The 24,168-nt window shown below is 42.2% G+C and overlaps 2 protein-coding genes across 18 annotated transcripts in view; one reads left to right on the forward strand and one right to left on the reverse strand.

The window, feature by feature from the left end:
• Positions 1 to 16,512, reverse strand: part of TMEM242 (transmembrane protein 242) — an 85,722-nt gene extending 69,210 nt beyond the window's left edge. For 2 of the 14 annotated variants that reach the window (XR_012324946.1, XR_012324945.1), the window contains exons 1-2: positions 15,193 to 16,512; positions 14,130 to 14,298 (exon numbers count right to left, since the gene is read on the reverse strand). The gene's annotated coding sequence lies outside the window, so the exon portion shown is untranslated. The other 12 variants (XR_012324951.1, XR_012324953.1, XR_012324947.1 and 9 more) reach the window with 12 other exon arrangements.
• Positions 16,513 to 17,202: 690 nt separating this feature from the next.
• ZDHHC14 (zDHHC palmitoyltransferase 14) overlaps positions 17,203 to 24,168 on the forward strand; it is a 278,540-nt gene continuing 271,574 nt past the window's right edge. For all 4 annotated transcript variants that reach the window (XM_073789775.1, XM_073789774.1, XM_019951847.3 and 1 more), the window contains exon 1: positions 17,203 to 17,649. In XM_073789775.1, the coding sequence (XP_073645876.1) occupies positions 17,405 to 17,649 (245 nt within the window). In that variant the 5' untranslated portion in view covers positions 17,203 to 17,404. The remainder of the gene's footprint in view (positions 17,650 to 24,168) is intronic.

The following is a 24,168-nucleotide window of genomic DNA, read 5'->3' on the forward strand; positions in this document are numbered from 1 at the left end:
AAAATATGAAACTGACACTGAAATCAAATGTTTCAATCTTTTGTCTATTGAAAGGTTTTCTTAAGTTGTTGAGGTTTCTTTCAGCTGGCTGAGTTATCAACCAACAGTCATGAGCTTTTCTTCTCAAAAGAAATAACTTGTTTTTGATAAGAGCAAATGACTCCAATTTTTCTTCAATATTTTTGACTTGCTTTCTACAGGTATCCAGAAATTACCCTCTGCTTAAAGAACTATTCTAAAAACATGTCCTCTCCCTTTTGATCACAGAATTACAGACATCTGATTATGAGCAATGTGAAAAGCCTTGCTAATACTTTAAAAACTGATTTACTTTAACGATTACTTTCTGCTTTCTGGTGGAGGAATTAGAGACAGATTTAGAGGAAGCAGGGTCAAATATGGGAGCTAGAGAGTCCTGGGAGAATGTACAGACGAATGAACTTTCTCATCAATGCTCATGTCACCCAATCACAGGTGTGAAATTGACCACTCAATCCCTCTATCCTCCAACTTTAAAGAGACAAAGAATTTTAGAATTTTATTTAACAGACAACAATTGAGGGTGAATTCAAATAACACCTCCATCATGGGACAGAGATGTGCTCAGAAGTGACTCCAGGGTGAATTCTGGTTGCCTCAGACAATGCCTCTCCTAGAAGCTGGTCAAAACAGCACTCAGAGATACCTGTCCAAAGGGAAGTGGGCTATTGTCCTTGCCACAGCTGTTCGGCAATCAAAACCTGCTTTGGCATCTGAGCATCTGTGCACGCCCAGCTGTGTCTGCTATTGCTAAAGAATTTCAGTGCCCTGAGGGAAATACGAGATGATGGGAATAAAAAGAGGTTGGTGCTGGTGATGCTTTGCTGTTTAGAGATAGCTCTGAAAAGAGCTGGAAGGAATAACACAAAGAAACGAAGGTGGAAAACAGTTGTTATTTTGATTTTGTGGTAAAAAGAATCTCCACTTATTAAAATTCTTCCTACCCCCTCAAAGCTAAAAAACAAACAAACAAAAATACTCCCCTAACTGGGATTTGGGGATTATATAAAAATTAAATAAAAAATTAAGTAAAGTGTGTAGTATGCTGCTTGGCACATGATACTCCAATACATGTATTGTTTTACATATGTGTGTATATATATATACATACACATTATATATATATAATCATATATATATATAATGATGGCCATACATTGATGATATGCCATTCCAGGGCCACCTGGCTAAGGTGAAAGAAGAAAGAGCAGTGCCTGACATACTTTCTAAACACATACCTCTCCCTCTCTCTTTCCTTCTCTTTTTGTCTGTTTAGTTTTTATTGTGTCCTCTTCCTTCTCTTTTTGTCTGTTTAGTTTTTATTGTGTCCTCTTAGCCAAGGGAACCTGGCTAAGAGGTAGGGAAACTAGACAAGAAAGCATGTTCCCTAGTAGTCAAATAAGCTTATAAACATTTTCTTGCGACATTGGGAGCCTTTCCAATAACAAAACTTGCTGGCTGCTGTCATTCCCTGTGCTGTTCTAGAGGGGCTATGAAGTGATCTCATTGTCAAGGCCTTTGGTTTATAGAAACATCTTTGCCATTAATCAAAGGCTACAGGCTAATTGACATCACACACTAGAATGGGTCCAGAAACATCTCAGGCGCCACACAGAATACAGCAGCTTGGTACACGTTGCTAAGGTACTCTTCTCTGGGTTTCTAGGGTAATAGGCATCTTGACATGCCCAGGTTTGTATTCAGGCTATTCCTAGTATGATGATGACAGTCTGTGGCTATACCTGAAGATCGGTAATTTTTGTCACTCTTCATGACTTTGCTGCATTCCTTCCACACTGCCCATCCTTTCCACAAACCCCTACAAACTGGCCTCACCACTCCTTCAAACTGTTCTCAGAAGACAGCATGACCTCCTCATTTCCAAGTGCAATATCCTCCTGCTGCTAGACTCTGTGCAGACCTTCTCTGCAACGTTTCACACTGGGTAATGCCCTGTTCCTTCTAAAAGTTTGCCCTTCGTTGGCTTCTTCGGAATAATACTCCAGGTCTTTTTCCTCTCTGGAAGATCCTCCTTTGTTGCCTTTCCTCACTCCCACCTTCTGTCCCTTAAATATCAACATTCCCCAAGGTTCTGCCCTGAGCTACATTCTTTCCTTGCTCTATATATTTATTCCCACTTGAATCCATCCACTCACATGCTTATTAAAATAATGGACCAATATAGAAAAGCCTAACGGAGAAAGTAAAAAAAAAACACACAAAACATTAAAGGTGACATTTATCGTCTATCTATATTTATGCACATAGTTGCACGATTTTATCAAAATTGGATCATTCTAGGGGTTTCCTGTCGTGGCGCAGTGGTTGAGAGTCTGCCTGCCGATGCAGGGGACACGGGTTCGTGCCCCGGTTCGGGAAGATCCCACATGCCGCGGAGCGGCTAGACCTGTAAGCCATGGCCGCTGAGCCTGCGTGTCCGGAGCCTGTGCTCCGCAACGGGAGAGGCCACAACAGTGAGAGGCCCGCGCACTGCAAAAAAAAATAAATAAATAAAATAAAATTGGATCATTCTATACTTGTGTTTAAATCTATAATACGGTTTGAATACTGTAGGTCAACACAGGATTTTTGCCATCACTTTAAGTGGACCATATTTAAGTGTATTAGTTCTTTGCTAGGGCTGACATAACAAAGTATCACAGACTGGGTGGCTTAAACAATAGAAATTTATTTTTCCACAAATCCAGAAGCTAGAAGTCTGAGATCAAGGTGTCAGCAGGGTTGGTTTCTTCTGAGGTCTCTCTCATTGGCTTGTAGACGGCCGTCTTCTCTCTGTGCCTTCACATGATCTTCCTCTGTGTACGTACGCCTATGAAAATGGATCAGGGCCCAGCATCTTTAAAGGTCATATCTCCAAATACAGCCATATTCTGAGGTACTGGGGATTAGGATTTCAACATATGAAATTGGGTGTGAGGGTTCACACTTCAGCCCATAGCACATATATTTTAAAAAATAATTCTTCATTCATACCATTTTTTTCCCAAATATTTAAATAATGCCATGAGAGTTGTCTTTCTTCCTTGGTTTTGGAATTTTCCTTTCTTGCCTTTGATTAAGGATGAATAAAGATCCAGACCAAATGTCAGATTCCACACTAGTTACAGTATTCCTTTATCTGTGACCCCTTGCTCTATTGTGTGTACAATCATTGTGGCAATTGTCTGCCTTATGGGAGTGTCTTTAGTTACCTTCTGGATGCTACATTTAATATCAGAGGGCTTCCCTGGTGGCGCAGTGGTTGAGAGTCCGCCTGCCGATGCAGGGGACACAGGTTCGTGCCCCCGTCTGGGAAGATCCCACATGCTGTGGAGCGGCTGGGCCCGTGAGCCATGGCCGCTGAGCCTGCGCGTCTGGAGTCTGTGCTCCGCAACGGGAGAGGCCACAACAGTGAGAGGCCCGCGTACCGCAAAAAAAAAAAAAAAAAAAATCAGAGACTAGTTCTTACCCGTCTCTGCACTCCCATAGTCTAGCACATGCCTGGGACTCTGAGGATAGATGGATAAGATATAGTTCATCAATATCACTCAAATTTATCTTGGGTGCCCAAAGCTTTTAAGGTTCAAACCTTAAATTTTTCATATCATTTAGACTCCTCTTGTCTCCTTTTCTCTTCCCCATCTCCTCTTCTACAGTCTTTTTTTTCAGCCTGCAAGAGATTTTTCAAAGCTTTGCCTCAAGCTCACTTAACATCTGTGTTAATCTAGATAGATTTGTTTCACTATTAAGATACCAAAGCTAAAAAAAAGGAACTTTTATTACTGACTTTCCCTTTTGCCAGGAGGATGATAATCATTTACCAGAGAAAAGTTGACTGAGATCATGGTAAGTTTTCCTTGTGATGACGGATTTACATGTAGACAGAGCCATCCATCATGGGGCCTCAACAATACTGATGTGTAACTTAGCACTTTAACCTATTTACATTTTTCTATTAAATTAAACATGTCTTCTCCTGTTCCAGGTATTCCATTTCTTCTTACCTGTGCTTGATAATGCCCATATTTTGCCTAAACCTCAACAATCAACCTTGCTAATAAAGTGCTGTTCTGAGTATGTGGATGTCTCTCATCAACAGAGGACAAAGCCACAAAGTGAGAATTATAACTAATTCTCACTAATTATAGAACAGGAAATGTCAAAAGAGAAAGTCCCTTACATTTGGTGGTTTCCAGATAGATTTTTAACTGAGAAAGATATATTGTTTGGAAATTCTTTTATTCATTTCGAAATAAACTGGGTATGGAGATAAAAAGGTAATCCTGTTCTTCCAAAAAATATTAAGAAATACTGCAGGAATATAAAAAAGTTTAGATAATGATACAATAAAGATATAAAAACTCCCTCCTATCAGCCATGCAGCTTGGACTCCTGATCCTCGTTTTCTCCTTTCCTCCCTCCTTCTCTTGCAAAAAGAATACCCTGAATTTTGTGTTTAGCATGCCTTAGGGTTTTGGGGGGAATTTTAGTATATACTATATATGTATATAATCATAAACAGTATATCCTGTTATAATTCATAGAAAAGATATATTTTTGTGACCTTCAGCAAATTTCTCTTTTCATTCAATATATTTTTTGAAATTTGTTTATTATTATAGTTTTAATTATTCCATTTCACTCTATGTAATATTCCATTGAATAAATAGTTCAGAATTTATTTATCTAATCCCCTATTAATGGACATATAGGCTATTTCAAGTTTTAATTTTTTTTAGTATTTAAAAAACAACAACAGGACTTCCCTGGTGGCGCAGTGGTTAGGAATCCACCTGCCAATGCAGGGGACACGGGTTTGATCCCTGGTCCAGGAAGATCCCACATGTCACGGAGCAACTAAGCCCATGCGCCACAACTACTGAGCCTGCGCTCCAGAGCCCGCGAACCACAACTACTGAAGCCCGAGTGCCTAGAGCCTGTGCTCTGCAACAAGAGAAGCCACCGCAATGAGAAGCCCGTGCACCGCAACGAAGAATAGCCCCTGCTTGCTGCAACTGGAGAAAGCCTGCATGCAGCAACGAAGACCCAATGCAGCCAAAAATAAATAAATAAAAATAGTTTAAAAGGTAAGTTTTATAAGAAAATAAAAATAAACAACAACAACAATGCTTCAGTGAATGCTCTTGTACCTGTCTTCCTCCTAATAGTACTAAAGGCCTAGATGGAGGCAGTATATGAGAATTCCATTGTTTCACTTCCTCACCAACAGTGGTATTGTTTCAATCGTGTTTTTTCATCATGATCATTTACATAAAGACTGTGACAAGTATGCATATTTTAATCCCTAGAGAAACTACTAAAAAATAAGGCAAAGAGGAATAAGTTAAAAGCCCATCGATGAGTTAAAATGGAATATTGAATTTTTTTTGATAAAACCAAAAGTAGTAACAAAGAATCAAAATATCAGATCAGACAAATAGAAAACAAATAAAAATGGTAGACCTAAATCCAACCATATCAGTAATTACATTAAATAGAAATGTACTAAACACTCCCATTAAAAACAGAGACTGTCAGACGAGGTAAAAAAGCAAGACCTAAGTACATGCTGTTTAAAATAATTACCTTTATGCAAAGTTTCAGAGGAGTTGAAAGTCAAATAATGGAAAAATATGTACCGTGCAAACAGTACACATAAGAGAACTGAGCTGGCAAATTAATACTATAAAAAATTACTTCAAGACAAGGAATATAACCAGAGAAAAGAAGAACACTTATAACAACAAAATGGCCAATTCATTGGGAATATATAACAGTTAAACAATTATAAATGTATATGCTCCTAATTACAAGGCTTCAAAAACATGAAGCAAAAACTGACAGAACTAAAGGGAAAGTAGACAAAACATTGCTGGAGATTTTAACACCTACCTCTCAGTAACTGTTAGGACAACCAGAGAAAACAGTAAGGGTATAAAAGACCTGGCAAAATTATCAACCATCTTGAACCAGTTGACATTTAAAGAACACCACACATAAGAATGGCAGAAACACATTCTTTCCAAGTGCACCTGGAATCATAACAGGCTGACCATATGCTTGAAAATAAAACGAGTTTCAATAAATTTAAAAGGATTGAAATCTTAGAGCCCATTCTCTGATCTCAAAATTATTAAATTAGAAGTCATTAACTCTAAGATACTTAGAAATTTAACAACTCAGTTCTAAATAAACCATGGATAAAAGAAGAAATCACAAGGACAATTAAAAGATACTTTGAATTATGATAATAAAGATACAACATATAAAATTTTGTGGGATGTAGCTAAGGAGATTCTTGGAGGGAAATTTATAGTTTTAAATATTTATATTAGAAAAGAAAAAAGGTTTACAATCAATCTAAAGTTCTACCTTAAGAATCTCGAAGAATATGAGCAAATTAAACCCAAAGTAAATAGACGGAAGGTAATTATAAAGGTAAGAACAGACATAAATGAAATAGAAAATAAACAATAGCTTAAATTAACAAGGCAAAAATTTGGTTTTCTGAAAAAAAATAATAAAATTGATAAACCCTTAGCAAGATTGCTTAAGAAAATTGCCAGTATCTACAATAAATGATCTTATGGACATTAAATAAATAATGACAGAATATTATGAACAAATTTATGCCAATATATCCAACAACTTAAATGAAATAGAAAAATTTCTTTAACAGTATAACTTACCCAAACTGACACAAGATGAACTAAAAAATAAGAGTAGTTCTATATCTTTTGAAGACATTGAGTTTGATATCATAATCTTTTCCTCAAATAGAACTCCAGAACCAAATAATTAGCTGGTGAAGTCTATCAAACATTTAATAAGTAAACAATACCAACCCTACCAAACCTTCTCAAAAAAATAGATGAAGAAACAATTCCCATCTTGTTTTTATGAGGTCAGGAGAATCCTGAAATCAAACTTGACAAAGACATGACCTCCCCTGACCCCCGCAAAAAAAAAAAAAAAAAAAAATCAGTAGCCAATAACTCTCATTAACATAGATGTAAGTTTTTTCACAAAATATTAGTAATCCAAATCCAATAATATATGAAAAGGACAATGCATTTTGACCAAATGAGGATTACGTTAGAAATGTAAATTTTAGCATTCAATTATCAATCAATGTAATACATCATATTAATAGAATAAAGGAGAAAATGAATCATCTCAATTGGTGCAGAAAGCATATCTTACAAAATTCAGCATCCATATATATAAGAACTCTCAGCAAACCAGTAGTAGAGGGAAACCTCAACCTGATAAAGGCATCTATAAAAATCCCAAAGGTAACATCATATCTAATGATGACATAGTTGTTGCGTTACCCCCAACATTGGGAACATGCAAGGATGTACACTTTTTTTTTTTTCTAAAACAAAACAAAAGAACTGTAAATAATTAATTAACTCTAGTTTGCTGGTTTGCTTTTCATGGTGGCACGGGTTAGCAATTCCAAAACTCTTTTGTACTCTAGACTTGAAGAAATGAACAAATACATTGAGAATAATGGAAGGAATGAACTACAGATATGGAAAGTGAGAAGCATGCATTACAGCTTGTAGTTTTTGATTGGAAGTGCATGTTATCAGTTTGAAAACATGGTTTTTAGCATTGAGAAAAATAAATATCTGTGCCTATGTTTTAATAGATATATAAATAGACAGAGATATATAAACACATATGTGTTTTCCACTAAAAGGAACTAGGACCCCCTGGAGAAATGACAGATTGCAGGGCTGGGACAGGAAAAGTACAGGGGGACCCTGGAACATCTGATTGAGGCAGTTAGGGAAGCAAGTGCTCAAGGAGTGACTGGGTCATGTCAAATTTCACAGGAGTTAGCATGAAGGGGCTCATGCTAGCCAAACCTGGAACAGTTTGAATGTCAAAATAACTACTGACAGATTATAGTTGTAGTTATTTATAACTAAACAATAGATTAGGGCTTCCCTGGTGGCGCAGTGGTTGAGAATCTGCCTGCCAATGCAGGGGACATGGGTTCGAGCCCTGGTCTGGGAAGATCCCACATGCCGTGGAGCAACTGGGCCTGTGAGCCACAGCTACTGAGCCTGTGCTCCACAACAAGAGAGGCCGCAATAGTGAGAGGCCCATGCACCGCGATGAAGAATGGCCCTCGCTCGCCGCAACTAGAGAAAGCCCTCGCACAGAAACGAAGACCCAACACAGCCAAAAATAAATAAATTAATTAAAAACAAAAAACAATAGATTATATCCCATTGAATAATAAAAGTATCTATGAGGCCATACTGATATAAATAAACCAGTGAATCAATAAATAAATGGGGAAGAAAAGAAAGGTCTTTCTTATGCCAACAAAAGTGGGTAGGGGGGAGAGAGAAAGATAAAGGAAAGAAAGAAAGAAGGAAGGGAGGAAAGGGAAGGAAATAGAATCAAGAAATCAATAGATACTAAAATCAGTAGGTGAGAGTTTGATGAAGAACAAGACATTTGCAGTCTTTCTATTTATTAACTACAAAGGAAAATAACAACTTTATATTGGAAAAACCTAGTGGAACCTCCTTACCCTAGGAACCAAAATGAATATCATGAATATTGGGACAAACCAGAACCATAGACCTTTGGACCTGATGCTGAGAAAGACACGTCACTTCCCACCAAAAATGCATAACCTGATTTTTCTTCAACATATCTAAATGAGCTAAATAGAAAGGTGGAAAACAATCTTAGCTTATTAACAAAAACCAAATTGTACCTATGTTGTTCCAGAAAAGATGTAAGATAGCTAAAGTAAAAGTTGACATTTTGAAATAATTTTAAACCCAGAAATAAGTCTGTACTAGAACAAATTAAACTGTCTCTTAAGGTGAAATATTACTACAGGAACAACAGAAGGTTATAAAAATGAAAATTTCTGTAAAATATATTTGTATCTTTATCTTATTAGATCATCTATAATTAAGAATATCCCGGATATTTTTACACCCCAAATAGGGATAATCTTCAGGTTTCACTAATGTACAGTTATGCAGATGTTTGTAGGAGAAAAAGGACACACCAGTTTTCTGAATTAGCAGTCAGGCTATTGACCCCCCGAAGAAGTCCTTCTAAGTAGACATGCTTATAAAGGTCTCAATCTCCTTTTGAAAGAGAATGATATAAATGGTGAAAACTGATGAGAAAAGGGAAAATAATAAGAATACCAGTAATACCTGCTTATGAGTTTACTACTGACAAGCACTTTCACATATTTTTTTGATCTCACAACCAACACTTGAGGTGGGTAGGTTTCAGTTATTCATTCCAGTGAGGTTTTTATTTCCCACAAATGCCAAGGATGTCAAGGAAAGTTTGTTCTTGGATTTGGTTTCCATGTATTCAGAAAATAAATAAAAGTCAAACAAGTTTTTTACTGACTAGCTTTAGTTCCGAAATAGCATTACACATTTCTCAAAATCCATTCTTTACAGAGGAGACAAGAAATTTCTGAAATCCACTTTGGATTCTTTTGGAATTCTTTCTGACTAAGCTGCATTTCTAGTTAAGAGAAGTGTTTCTTTGTTTTGCTCATGTCCTTTGAGAAGCAAATGGGTATTGACTGTCCAGATGTAGGTGTTTTGAAAACCAGGCTGGGCTCTCGCCATTGGAACCAGACTTGCAGAACTCAGAACTTTAGTCTCTGTGTCTTCCTGCAAGGGTTAAATCGGAGGAGTGGTAGAATCGTTTCTCATCGTCCATAGGATGCTTCTCCTTTTCCCGTTATTTTACCAGTTAGTGTTCTGATGCATATTTTACAAGTAATCAACAAAACAGTTTTGGAGCCTTTCTACTTCTTCATAATTTTTGCTTCTTTAAACCTGAGTGCATATCTATTTTGCTTCTCAATTAATAAGTGTCTGTACTTTGGGGTGTCAGTTTAGCCTTGGGCTGGAGATACATTCCAGCTTTATCCAGCACCTGCAGCTGGAAGCAGTATGGACATGCTTCTTCGAAATCCTGTGAGGAACTGCAGGCCCAGAGGCAGCAGCAGGTGTGACCCACGCAGGTATCTTGTAGTTTTAGCAACGTTGCCTTCATGCCTGTGGCTGAAACCTGATGAGAGCCCCATTGTGGATTACACTGTGAAGAAATGCCAGTCGAACCCAAATGGAGTGACATTGTACAAAATAAGTGGCCTAAACTCTTCTAAAATGTCAAGATCAAGAAACTAAAAGAAAGGAGGTAGAACTGTTCCCTATTGAAAGAGTAAGTGCTAGGTATGAAACCTGGGCTGGATCGTGAACTAGGAAAGATTAATTATAAAGTACATTATTCAGACAATTGATGAAATTGGATTATGGACTGCATATATGTGTATATACAGCTTGCCTATAAGTATATGAGCCTGGAGAAGGATATATACTAAATTGTTTACATTGGTTACTTGGGAAATAGTAGGGGTTAGGGATGACACTTTAAAAAACCATACAGGATGAACAGGACGCATGACACGATTCCATTTTTATTAAATGATACATGTGTGGGGCCTTCCCTGGTGGCGCAGTGGTTAAGAATCCGCCTGTCAATGCAGGGGACGCGGGTTTGAGCCCTGGTCCGGGAAGATCCCACGTGCCGCAGAGCAACTAAGACCGTGTGCCACAACTACTGAGACTGCGCTCTAGAGCCCGTGAGCCACGACTACTGAGCCCGCGTGCCACAACTACTGAAGCCTGCGGGCCTAGAGCCCGTGCTCTGCAACAAGAGGAGCCACCGCAATGAGAAGCCCATGCACCGCAACGAAGAGTAGCCCCCGCTCGCCCGCACACAGCAATGAAGACCCAACACAGCCAAAAAATAAATAAATAAAATAAATCTATTTTTTAAAAAAAGAATCTGCCTGCCAAGGCAGGGGACACGGGTTCGAGCCCTGGTCCGGGAAGATCCCATATGCCGCGGAGCAACTAAGCTCGTGTACCACAACTACTGAGCCTGTGCTCTAGAGCCCGCGAGCTGTAACTACTGAGCCTGTGCGCCTAGAGCCCGTGCTCCGCAACAAGAGAAGCCACCGCAATGAGAAGCCCACGTGCTGCAATGAAGAGTAGTTCCCGCTCACCGCAACCAGAGAAAGCCTGTGCACAGCAATGAAGACCCAATGCAGCCAAAAATAAATAAATAAAATAAATTTATATATAAAAAACATGATATGTGTGTGGAATAAAATGAATTACATAACAGATGGTCAACAAAATGTTAATGACTGTCATCTTAAGGTAATGGGAATTTGAACAACTTTTACATTTTCCCTATTTATGTGTAAGAAAATTTTTTGTAATACAATGGTTTCAATGCACATGAATTATTTTTATTAAAATCCTAAAAAGTAACTTTTTGGTGTAAAAGAGCCAAGAAAAAGTCACTGGGGAAATTATAAGTACATTTTGGATTAAATTTTTTCTGCCTCATCCAATTTTTTCCTTGCAGTGCTGAGTTTATTACTTTAAACATCTTACGTGTTTTGACACAAGATGTTCCCAGATGTGCTGAGCACATGTAAAACTTGGAGCAAACTCTCTGGGTTGGAAAGAATTAGGGTGCCTGATTTTCCGAGGAATTTTGTCTGCTATGGGAGCTTCGGCAATTATTTCCTGAGCTAATTCCTGAATTACCAGCCCTGAACTCTCAAAAGAAATCCCCTTCTGTCATTTTCAAAGTTCTCCTTCTAGCACTGGTCCCTTTGACTTACGTACTTTGACCACACAGGTGCACACTCATCTTGGCCTCGAAAGGTATACAAATCATCTGTCTTGGGATCTGAATGTCTTCCCCCTTCACCGTGGATAAGACCGTACTTTCTCCTGGCTGCCTGGAGGTATTCTGAGAATGACCGAGGTGGGTTTGTGGAATGCTCAGATGAAAGGAACAAAGCTCTAATTTTGTTAATAATGTAACCCCTGTTGTCGGTAAACCCACTGAGGCAGATGAGAACAAGGAACGATGCGCTGGAATCAAAGATACCACCAACACTCAAGGGAGGGCCAGCTTGGTGCTCTTAGGGTTCACGGCTGTGGTAGCTTTAGGAGCATGGTCCAATGTAAAGAAGATGAAGAGTTAGTGCTCCCATAAGGGGCTCCCAGCTAATAACAGATGGGTTGGTGGACAAAGTTCAGCAAACTCGCCCTTCAGGTGGGGAAACTGTGAGGCAGGGTCTGTACCACCTCCCACAGTTGCCTGGAGGGTCTGAGCTCCAGCCACCCACAGTGGCAGCTTCTCCACGCAAGCTTTATAGGCTCACCCCTCCCTAGCTCACTTCCTGTCTCAGCAGCGTTTTAAGGAATCCTCTCCCAAGTAAAGTATTTGCTCTTGAATCCTTGTCAATTCCACTCTAACTGGAAACATCATGTGTTTTCCCACCCTTCCCATCTCCTTGAGATCCTAACCCCTCTTGTCCTGCCTATCATATTGTCAGAGGCCTGGATCTCACTTTGCTACAGTCTAGGCCTCATAGATCTCCCTTTCCGCTGAAATCAAGATACTCTTCCCTACTCAGTTGGCAGTGAGTCAGACACAGTATACTCCTCCACTGTGTAGTGGAATCAGACATGCACACCTGGCCATCAATCCTGACTCCGTTACTTACCAGCTATGAAACCTTGGGCAAATCACCTAACCTCTCTGATCTTCAGTTTTCTCCTCTGTGAAAGAAAGGTAACATTCCTTACCTTGTCAGGTTGTCCTTTTGATTTAATAAGCTAAATGTGTAAAGAATCAGGATATTGTCTAATACAAGAAGCTATTCCAGAAATGATAGTGATTTTTATTACATAATTTTCTTCCATTACTTACTTTCTTATGTGTCTCCATCTTGCTTTCCCACCTAGGCTGTAGCTTCTCTGCCATATTCAACTTCTTTACCACAATGCCTTGCACATGACGGGCACTAAATAATCATTAGTTATCAGGTTTCTAAAGCTTTAAATCAGAGGATGCACTCTTTCAATTCGAGGTTCATTTATGAATTATTTGTTATTGTGAGGCATTCTCAAGAAATTTTTTGCAGGTAACTCCTTTTCTGGGCCTCAAATTTTCCCATATAAAAAAGAAATGTTTTGGTCTATAATTCTAGATGCACCGAGGTCCTTCTAGCATTAAAGTTTGGAAGCTATATATTCCTGAGGGCAAGTACTGTATGTTACTCTCCTCCTGACCCTTCCTCACTTACTATAATGGTGGTCACAGATTAAGTGACTTCCCAGTGCACGGAGAATAGATTCCAGATGCCTCACCCAGCCTTTCCTCTAGCTTTCATCCTGTCCCTCACTCCATTCCAGCCAGACTGTGTTTACTTTGCACCCCTAGAACTTTCCAAGCTTGATCTGCCTTGAGGTCTTTGTACTTGCTGTTTCTTACCATTTGGTTCTCTGCTCAAGCGTCTCCTCCACGGAGGTCTCTCACCCCACCCCAGTCTCTCTATCCAACAACCCTGCTCTGTTTTTTTGTTCATGTCACGTCTCTCTGAAATTGTCTTATCATTTAGTCATTTATTTCCCTTTTTTGGTGTGCATTTTATTTGCATTTATTGTTTTTTCTCTCCACCTCTCCCTCTAGCCCCCAAATATAAACTTCTATCTTGGATCCTTTTATATCCCTGCTGCAACAAAAAATACTTCGCACAAACTACACCCCTAAATAATTGAGAAATGACTGAATAAACTCTACCACACCTTACAGAGTAGTTTTTAGGTGGTGAGTTAAAATCCATGGCTGTCATGCCAGGTTCTAGTGAATTTAAGTATATGTCCTAAGCTAATTGCCATAGGTCTGCGTAAACATGGAGTAGGAAGAAACAAGGAATTCTTAGGAAGACAACTGCAAACAATCATATCAGCTTATCTAGAAACTTGCTGGCAGTGGGAAATTTAGAGATAATTTTTAAAGATGTAATTCATTTCTTTTTATTATGGAAAATTTCAAACATAAGCATGGACCCTCTTGTGCACGGTGGTGGACAAACCCTAGGGTAGCCGCTCATCCTAGTATTCAAACCCTTGTAATATCCCTTCCCCTGTGACTTGCTTTCTAACGGACAGAGTACGGCACATTTGATGTCACCCCTGTGTGATTACCTTGTGTTATATGAGATTCCATCTTGCTAGCAGGTTTGCTCTGGAGACTCTCCTTGCTGACTTGATGAAGTAAGTGGCCGTGCTGGCCCATGAATGCCAGGTGCCACCTAGGAATTGAGGACAGTCTCCAGTGGACAGCCAGCAAAAGCCAAGGTCTTCAGTCCTACAGCTGCAAGGAAATGAATTCTGCCAGTGACCCAAGTGAACATGGAAGCTGTTTCTTTTCCAATTGAGCCTCCAGATGAGAATGCAGCCTAGCCAACACCTTGATGGCAGGTGTGAGACCCTAAGCAGATGACCCAAGTGCCTGGACACCTGACCCACAGAAACTGAGATAATAAATCTGTGTTGTTTTAAGCTTCTAGGTTTGTGATAATTTGCTGCCACAGATAACTAATAAAGATATATCTATCACCCAACATGAACAATTTTCAAGTTTGCCAATATCTATATCCTTGTGTTTTTTGGGGGTGGATGGGCTGGACTATTTTAAAGCACATGCAGATATTTTTGTATGTTTCTCTAACAGAGAAGGACTATTAAAAAGCATAACCACGACGCCAGAAAAATTAAGGGCTTAATTGAGAACAAGAATAGGAGTCTTTTTTTCAAGCAACCAAGTCAATGTATTTAGTATATTAACTGGACACCTGGAGAAAAGGTGCTTGAAATAAATCAAATAACATCCTGTTGATCCCATGAGCTAAAGGATAGGAGAGCATGGGAGAGTTTTCATTTGAATTGTCTGAGGTTTGCCAGTTGTTTTTTTAAAAATCAGTACAGCCGCAGAGTACTGAATTGTCCCTACAATGTGCTCATTGGTCATACAATATCTAAAACCATTCGGACCCATTTCTAACTAAGGTTCTACCCATTCCCCTAACCTGCTTTATGATGGATCCTGGTAAATACCATTTTTATTCATAACTCCTTATAATTTCATGTCCTACTCGAATTGCCATTCCCACCACTTTTTCCTTACTACAGGAAGCTCTTCCCAACTGCCCCTAGTTCTTTTCCTCCCTTGGATAAACCAATCTCATCTCCCTTTGACACCGCTCACCTAGGCAGCGCTTAATGAGTGAAATTCTCAGGGCTCTGGGTTCAATCCCATCTCGACCACCCGGGCGGTTTGTGATCTCTGGCAAGTAGTCGGCTGGATACAATAGTGCCTCGCAGGGTTGTCGTGAAGATTAGATAAAGAACGTGCGTAACGTGTGAAGCGCCCAGCACCGAAAAGGCGCAGCAGAACCCCAGCCCTTCCCTTTGTTGGTTTCCATCTCCAACCAAACAGCACCAGAACGCTCAGCACCACGCCTCTCCCGCCCTCGTCGCGGAGGATGCAGGGATTTGTAGTTTTTTGGTCTCCTAGTCGCGTTTCCTCTCGGAGCCGGACGGCGAGAGGAAGAACTACACGTCCCAATAGGCCGTGAAAGGAAATTGGGGCGCGGAAAACCGATCGTCCCCGCCCCGTCTTCGCTCTGGCGGCCCACCGGCTGTGCCCACGGCGGGAGGGTTCAGACCCCCGCTGCAAAGCCGGGGCCGAGCGCACGAGCGGATCCGTGGGGACAGTCGGGCGGGGCGGGAGAGCACAGCGGGTGGCCCCTCTGCCGCCGTGGGAGCTCGCGGGGGGAAAGGAGAGAAATAAAGCGAGCAAATTGTGAGCGCCCGTGTCGGAGAAGTGAGAAAGGGCAGGGGAAGCAGCAACGCACGCAGAGCCTGGCTGCCACGGGGCTTGGTCCTCCGGGAGGGACCCAGGGCGCTTCGCTGTCCCCTCCTCCCCGCGGGAAGCCTGGAAGCTGGCCGGGCACGGAGACTCCCGCCCGCAGCCCCCATCCCGGAGTCCGGCCCGCCTCGTGCAGCGCCTCCCCATCCTGTCGCCGGGGCACCCCCAACCCACTCCCGGGCAGCAGCAGAGCCCCCGCCACTCGAGCACGCGCCCCGCTGGGGGAGGGAGAGGAAGAGTCGGGGCGGGCAGGGGAGGGTCACCACTCCGCGCCGGTTTCTCGGGTCCCCAGGAGTCGCCAGAATGGGTTTGCGTGTTGCTGCGTAAATGTGTGTCCCGAGGCGGCAGCGGCCGCCGGTAATAAACCGGGAGAAGCCGGGAAGCGGACAGAAGTCTGTGGGAATGCGCGCGGCGGGGCATCGGGTGCCCGGCCGGAGAGGCCCTTGAGCGATGCCGGAGGGAGTCCAGCGCCCGCCCCGGGGCCTCGCCTGCCCTGCTGGTGGGCATGGGGGCGGGGACCCTTCCGAGCCCGTGCGGGCTTCGCCCGAGAGAAGGAGGAGCCGGAGGAGGAGCCCGGCGGGTGAGGCGCCGGCCGCCGCCCACCGGGCCGGGAGGAGGCGGACCAGCTCGGAGCGAGGCGCGCGCGCCGGGGCTCATCCTCGCAAACAAGTGTCTGTGGCGTTCGCCCCGCGGCCCAGAGACGCGCTCCGCCGCTCCCGGCGGCCCTCCTTGCGCCAGGCCTGGCTCCTATGGGGCCGGAGAGAATCAGGGAGCCCCTGGCCGCGCAGCCCGCGAGCCGCCGCCGCGACCCTCAGCCCAGGCGGCCCCGGCAGCTCAGCGCGGGGGCCGCGGACTCGGCTCGGCTGCCAGGCGCGCCGGCGCGGGGTCGCCGCGCGAGCAGCGCCCGGGCTGTCGCCGAGCCCGCTCCTGACAGAATAACGTGCTTGGTTTCCCCACCCCTGGGAGGGGTTGCTGGGGCCGCAAGCTGCCTCCCAGTTTCCATCGCTCTCTCCTGGGGAGGATCCGCCGCCGGGAGGAAGGATTAGAATAAACCTGACCGAGGCGCAGAAGTGGCTCCTGAGGAAGCCGGCGCCGGGGCCGCCGCCTCGTGTCGCCTCTGGGCGCAGCGCTCGGGGGTCGGCGGGCCAGAGCCGAGGCGCGGCCGGAGGGCCGGGGGCTGCGGGGCCGAGCGAGCGGCTGTGCGAGGGGGAGGGCGCACGGCAAGCACTGGGGCGACTGGGCAGCCCCCCGCGCCCCGCGGGGTCCCGGAGCCCCAGCACGCGGGCTGGAAGCGACTGAGGACCGCCGCCGCGGGCTGCGGGCGAGCACCGTCCCTCTAGGCAGGGGATCCGGCTATGACAGCTGGGCTCCCCAAAGGGTTAACCTGGGTGTCCTCGGCAAAGTTGTCGCCGAGCCGGGAGCCCGCGTAGGGGCCGCGGCGCCGAGGCTCTGGGGGCGGCCGGGCGGCCGGCGGCGGTCGTGGCTCGGCGGGGGCCGCGCGGCCGGGGGGCTGCTGGGGGTGTGCGCCCCCAGCCGGCTGCCCTCGTGGATGCCTCCCGGCGGCGGCGGGCCCATGAAAGACTGCGAGTACAGTCAGATCAGCACCCACAGCTCCTCCCCCATGGAGTCGCCCCACAAGAAGAAGAAAATCGCGGCCCGGAGGAAATGGGAGGTTTTCCCGGGAAGAAACAAGTTCTTCTGCAACGGGAGGATCATGATGGCCCGGCAGACGGGCGTCTTCTACCTGACTCTCATCCTCATCCTGGTCACTAGCGGACTCTTCTTCGCCTTCGAGTAAGTGGTGGCGAAAGCTCCCCGACGCCTGGCACCCCTCGCCTCCCCGATCCCTGTCCCTCTCCCCTCGCTACTTTCGTTTTCTAGAAGGCTTATCTATTGTATATTGTTAGATAATACAGACCCCGCACTCCCTCTTTTTCTTTAAAAGGTCTATTTGCTTTTCGGTCCCCGGAGATAATGCAGTTCTGGGTCGGGCTCTGGGAGTGGAGGAGAAGGGAGAGAGGACACTTGGAAGGTGTGCCGGCCTTGTTGCACCCAAGCGTTGAGTGGCACCTCGCAGGTGACTGATTCTTGGCGCGGGCCCTACTGAGTTTGGAGACTAGCAAACCGGCCCAGATGTAGCCTTCTGTGGGAAGCGGGGATGAGGCAGATCCGTAAATCAGGGATAAACAGAATCGACTTCCTTTCGTGCTCACGAGCTGTAGGGCGTCTTGTGAAGCTCAGTTGACTAAATCTTCTACATACCTTCCCTGACTAACGAGAAATCTTGGTTATTTTAGGTCTCAGAGTGTTGGCCACTCCATGTGGCTTGGAAGGATAATTTCATTTTTCGTTCTCCTTAGATGTTCACTCTTGATCAATTTCTGATTTACTATCAGGTTTCTAAACGATTCACTTTAAAAACAGGTTTCAGTAAAAAAAATGCTCCAAGCAAACACTTTCCCCTCCCCTCCCAATATTGGGGAACAGGTAAAAGGAGACTGTAGGCCTGTCAGGAAGAGTATGACACTGCATAGTAACTTATGATTCCAGAAACAAAACTTTAGGACTTTAGGGCTTTTATGGGGAAAAAAGTGCATGCACGTCTTCTCCATTCAGGAAAATCAAATTGGCTGATAGCAACTATCTTCCTGCCAACTAACTAAAGATCTTCTTGTTTGTTAATAGTATTAGATAAAGTAGTTTAACCACATTTCAGAATCCACTTCAATTGCTCTCATTGGGTCCAACATTTGCATTGCAGCTTCTTGTGTAATTCTTGGTATCTTATGCTCAATGAAACTTATAGCTACTACCCCCTCCCATTGAAAAAAAAGCAATATATTTATTGGGAGTTCTTTGCTTTTCCTAGCTATTATGGGGCATGATACTCTTTCTGCTTCTGTTGGATAGGGTTAATTAAAAGCTTTTGTGTATGTTTACTTTTGTCTGTGGTAAGTATTAATAGGTTCTGATTTTGTGCCTGGTGTTTGATATTCCAAATGCTGTCTCAGTCAGAAATGGATGATCTCTTGACAATGTAATACTTTTCACTTAAAGCCCTCTGACTCTGAGGGGAAACATTTTGTGTCTGAACATTGTGCTGTGATGAACAATTTTCATGGGATTGAGTGAGAACAGGTGAGGAGAGAGATCTCCGCTATATGCTCCTTAACTCCCCCAGCCTTTCTTACAGACAACAACTCCATTTCTGACTATGTAAAATTTCCAGGTCTCTTCTAGAAGGTTAACTTTGGTGCACATTTGAGACTAGTTGGTGGAGTCTGTCTGGGGACCTGGTAACGGGAGGATCGGGGTATGCAGAGGCTTTCAGAATGATGGGAGAAATGCCCTGTTGTTCCTGCTGCTGCTCCCCTGCCCCCATCCAGAGCCACCCTCTTGTCCTTACAGACCTGGGGAACTGGGGGAAGGGGCCAGAGGTTCTGGGTGATTTTGCAGTCTGAGTCATAATAAATCCCGGCCCTGACATGGTGATGTCATACGGTAGAACAGAAATGCCATCCTTCCAATGGTGGCTTCATTACAGGTGTTCCCCTACGTAGAGCATATTCACTATGTTCCTCATGTTACCAGAGTTTTGAATGGATCTATACTGGCATCTCTGCGCTTTTTTAGCTGTGTTAAGAGTGGAGAAAATGGATTAATTTTGTGATTGTGTGGCAGAGCTTCAGCCACAAGTGTGTTTCATTTAGGATCATGACTATTTCATTTTCTCTAAACACCCAAATCCCCACTGTATGGTTAGGGGTCCCCTGCAGTTATTACTTTTACTCTACTTTTACTTTCTTTTACTTTCTTCTTTCAAACACTGCTTTTAACCAAACCATCATAAGTTCATTTTCACCTCATCTCTGTGTGTTTCTTCCAAGAGTTCCCCAAAGTCCTCACTAGCAGGTTGTTAGGGATCTTTCTGTGTCAGCGTTGTGTTAAAGGATGGCTGTAGGAATAAACATGTGCACTGGGATTTTATTAGCTACTGTCAGCAGCTTCAGTTTTAGATCGGCTCTACATGTATGTGTGTCTCTGGTGTCCATGAGTGTTGCTTCAGTTAGCCAATTTGAAGTTTCAAGAAAATAGGCTCATCGTAACATGATGCCTCAGTTACAAAAAATCATAGGGCTGCTCAAATCATAGAATGTTACGCTTTAGCAAGAATATTTGTCACTGTATTGCTTTTAAGTTCTTTACCATTGCTAATGCCAGGGTGAAATTAAATAACTTTGACCAAATTAATTTGATAGAGACTCAGAGCCCCAATTAGTCACATGCACGGGAAATGAAATGCCAACAGGCTAGGAGAGATCAAGAGAGAATGCCAGTTTTGTCTGCTCTCTGTCTGCCTTCCTTCTGCCATTCCTTCAGTTATTTATTGAGCATATACTATGTGGTTGCCTACTTTGATTAATTTCATGTCTAGATAACTTTAATATTAGCAGAATTTGTTTTTAAACACGAGGGTCCATGTTTTTCCATACTGTAACACAAAGGCAAATATGAAATTTGAAAATAAGACATATAACTTCTAAACTTAGTTTTAGACCTCCGTTTCCTGCAACTCTTCTCCACCCTACCTCTTCTTCCTGACCTTGAAGAGATGGACAGGGAACTTTGTTCAAGAGAAGTGGACTTCTTGGAATGCAGCAACAGGTGTTGATACTCTCTTCAACCGTGGAAGAAAGGCAGGGTAGAATGATTTTTCTCACCTTGAAGATGAAGTGATAGAGGCTTGGAGAGGTTAAATAATCACCTAAGATCACACACTAATTTGTGTCCAGGCTTCTGGCTGGAAAGCCTGTGACCTTTCTGATGCTCTCTGCTGCTCCTCCCCCAAATATAGGATAGTGGTTACAGGCATGTATGCCTTTCGGAAGGACAGATCCCAAAATTCTTCCCAGAAGTATGACCTTAGACAAATTAGTTGACTTTTCTAAGCCTTGGTTTCCCAGTCTGTTAAATGGGATTAATAATATCTACCTTTAAACGTTGTGAAGATTAAATGACGTGTATTTAGTCCAGTGTCTGATACATAGTACTCATTAAATGGTACATGTTATTAGAGCAGAACTTAGAAATAGCCTCCCAAGGACGCTGGTCACCCCTTTCTGAGAACCTGTGAAGGACGGAGTATGTGGATTAAGAAGCAGGCACGACAGTGATAGCATATTAGGGCGGAAAAAATGTGGAACTGTGTAGTCTGCAGTTGAACAGAGACCTTGGCGTGAGTCTGAGGGGCAGCTTTGCTCTTGCGCCTTTTATCCAGACCCTGAGCGAGGGCAGTGAGCAAGCCTACAAGAAGCAGGAACTACATCTCCTTTCCATCCTTGGAGCTGCCGTCTCAGAATCGAGAAGACAGTAATAAAGCAACTAGAAGAAACCTGAAGCAACCCTCCAGTCTTTGTCAAGTAGGGCGGAGCTATTTATCTTTAGACGTCTTCTATTCAACATATGTAGCTGGTCCAAAGTGACAGCATTACATGGCTGTGTTTAAGAGGGAAGGGTGGAAGTTGGTTGCAGTGCTGTGGAGACATATCACTGCTCCTTGCACTTACTGAGGGGCTGGCTCATCAAAGACTCCCTACAATGTCCTCATTCTCACACACCCCAGAATTGCCATTTGAAAAGATCAGTGAACATTATCAATTTCTTTCTCTCTGACTTACACACACATATAGCCCACTTTTTTTTTTTTTTCTTTTGCGGTACGCGGGCCTCTCACTGTTGTGGCCTCTCCCGTTGCGAAGCACAGGCTCCGGACGCGCAGGCTCAGCGGCCACGGGTCATGGGCCCAGCCGCTCCGCGGCATGTGGGAACTTCCCGGACCGGGGCACGAACCCGTATCCCTTGCATCAGCAAGCGGACTCTCAACCACTGCGCCACTAGGGAAGCCCTTCCTTTATTTTGTAACTAAACACTTTAAACAGATAAAGCACTCTGTGGTATATATGAAGGTTACCCAACAACCACCAACATGTAGAGTAATTTTGTATCTTATAGGTTCTTGTCTTTGGATACTTGAATTTATATAGTAGGACTTTTAAGGATTCTATTGACTACTTGTATTTCACTGTCTTCTCTCAGCTGTTGGGAACTGACATCAAATTATGCAGAAAGGACTCTTGTAGGTTCCTATAACAGGGTAATGATGATCAATTATTTATTGGGCTATATCTACATAACCTGGAGATTTTTCTTTTGCAGTACAATGCTACACATAATTTATTCAAGGCAGAGTTATTCTGTCTTAGCAAGAGAAATTAAGGGTTTCAAGGAAGTATGTTCATTGTTTTGTAGCTCAGGTTGTTAGGAAAGGGAAAACAGTGGTGGTCAATAGATGCTTATAATTAGATACACCCAGAAATATGGATCTGATAAAATGTCAGTTGGTTCAAGTAAGAGTTGGGGACTTTCTTAATGCTTTTGTTTAGTTCTTCACTAAATATAAAAGTTGGTCCTAATTTAAACTAATTTTTATAAACTGGATAATCTTCTAGTATTTCTCCAATTCCCCCCCATTTAAAAAATATAATATTAGATTGATATAGAAGATTATATATAACAACACACATGCAATTTTGAAATAAAATACTTTTCATGAGTATAAAGAGCCCCCATGAAACTACCACTCACTCAAGAACCATGTCAATACCAGGGCTTTTGGAAAAAAAAAAAATTACCAGGACTTTTGAATCTACTTATATCCTTTGGGTTTCAGCCCTGTCCCATCTTCCTGCCCCTCCCTGAGGTCATCACTACCTGAGCTAGTCATTATTAATGCCTTGCCCTATTTTCCTCAAGATTGTTGAATGTATGCATTCCCAAACAACAGGTTGTTTAGTTTGGCTTATTTTTCTATATAAAAAATATAAAGAAAATTTTCTTCTATATATAAAAAAATAATGAAAATCTTTTATTTAAAAAAACTCTCTCTTCCTCCTCTCTTCTTCCCCTCTCTGACCCATTGAAGAGTAAGTTGCAGATGTCATGCTCTTTTATATCCATATTTTTCAGCGTGTAATTCTTAAGAAAAAGGGTGTTCCCTTATACAAACACAGTATTAGCATCAATTTCAGGAAATTTAACATGGATACAATAATCCACATTCAAATTTTGCCTTTGTCCCAGTACTGGTGGGTTAAAGTTTATCATCTTGGTATTTGTTTTCTATTTATCTAATATGTTTTTTCTCTTTTCCTCCTTCTTGAATTCTTTTAGGTGAATTGCCTATTTTTAGTATTCCATTTTTTTTCCTTTAAAAAAATGTGGGCTATGTTTCTTTGTATATTTTTAGTAGTTGCTTAAGAGATTAGAATATGCATCTTTACTCTTTAATAGTCTACCTCCAAATAGTAATATTGTACTTCAGAAATAATAAAGAAACCTATAATGTTATAATTCCACTTTTCCCACCCTTTGAACTCTTATTGTCATATATTTTATATCTGTGTATGATACAAGTCCAGTAATGTTATTATTTAAAAGCAGTCAGTAGTATTTAAAAGAAACATAAATGTATATACATATATAAAATAAATATACTTTAAAATAAAACCTATACAAACATATAAAATCTAAGACACATATACATTTGTACATATATGAAATAGAGATAATTTTAAATAGAATTTTGTATTTATCCTCACATGTTTACTATTTCTGGTACTCTTTATTTCTTTCATCTGTATTATTTCCCTATGACCTAAAGTACTTCTTTCAGTGTTTCTTGTATGCAGGTCTGCCGGTGACAAGTCCTCTTAGTTTTTGTTTTGACAGTGTTTATTTTGCCTTCATTTTTATTTTGCCTTCAATGTTTATTTTGCCTTCATATTTTCACTGGATATAGAACTCTAGTTTGACAGTTTTTTTCTATCAGAACTTTGAGGATGTTGGCCCATTGTCTTCTGGCTTCTTTTGTTTCCAGTGAGAAGTTAGCTCTTATTTTTTGCATTTCCTCCTGTATGTAACGGGTGAACTTTTTCCCAGGCTGATGTTCTCTTTATCTTTTGTTTTTTGGTTTCAGCAGCTGAATGAGGACATAACTGAGGTGTGGTTTTCTTTATATGGATCCTGCTTCAGGTTTACTAAAGCTTTGGGGATCTGTGGATTGATATGTTGAAGTTTTGGAAAATTTTCATCCATTATTTCTTCAAAAATTTTTTTGTCTTGTTCTCCCTCTTCTCCTGGAACTCCATCTATTTATATATAATACCATTTTATATAGTTCCTTACATCTTGGATTTTTAAAAATTTTTTTCTGTTTTTTTCTTTTATCTCTTTGTGTTTCAGTTTGATTAATTC

This window comes from Tursiops truncatus, chromosome 12 (genome assembly GCF_011762595.2).
Source record: "Tursiops truncatus isolate mTurTru1 chromosome 12, mTurTru1.mat.Y, whole genome shotgun sequence".
NCBI lineage: Eukaryota > Metazoa > Chordata > Mammalia > Artiodactyla > Delphinidae > Tursiops > Tursiops truncatus.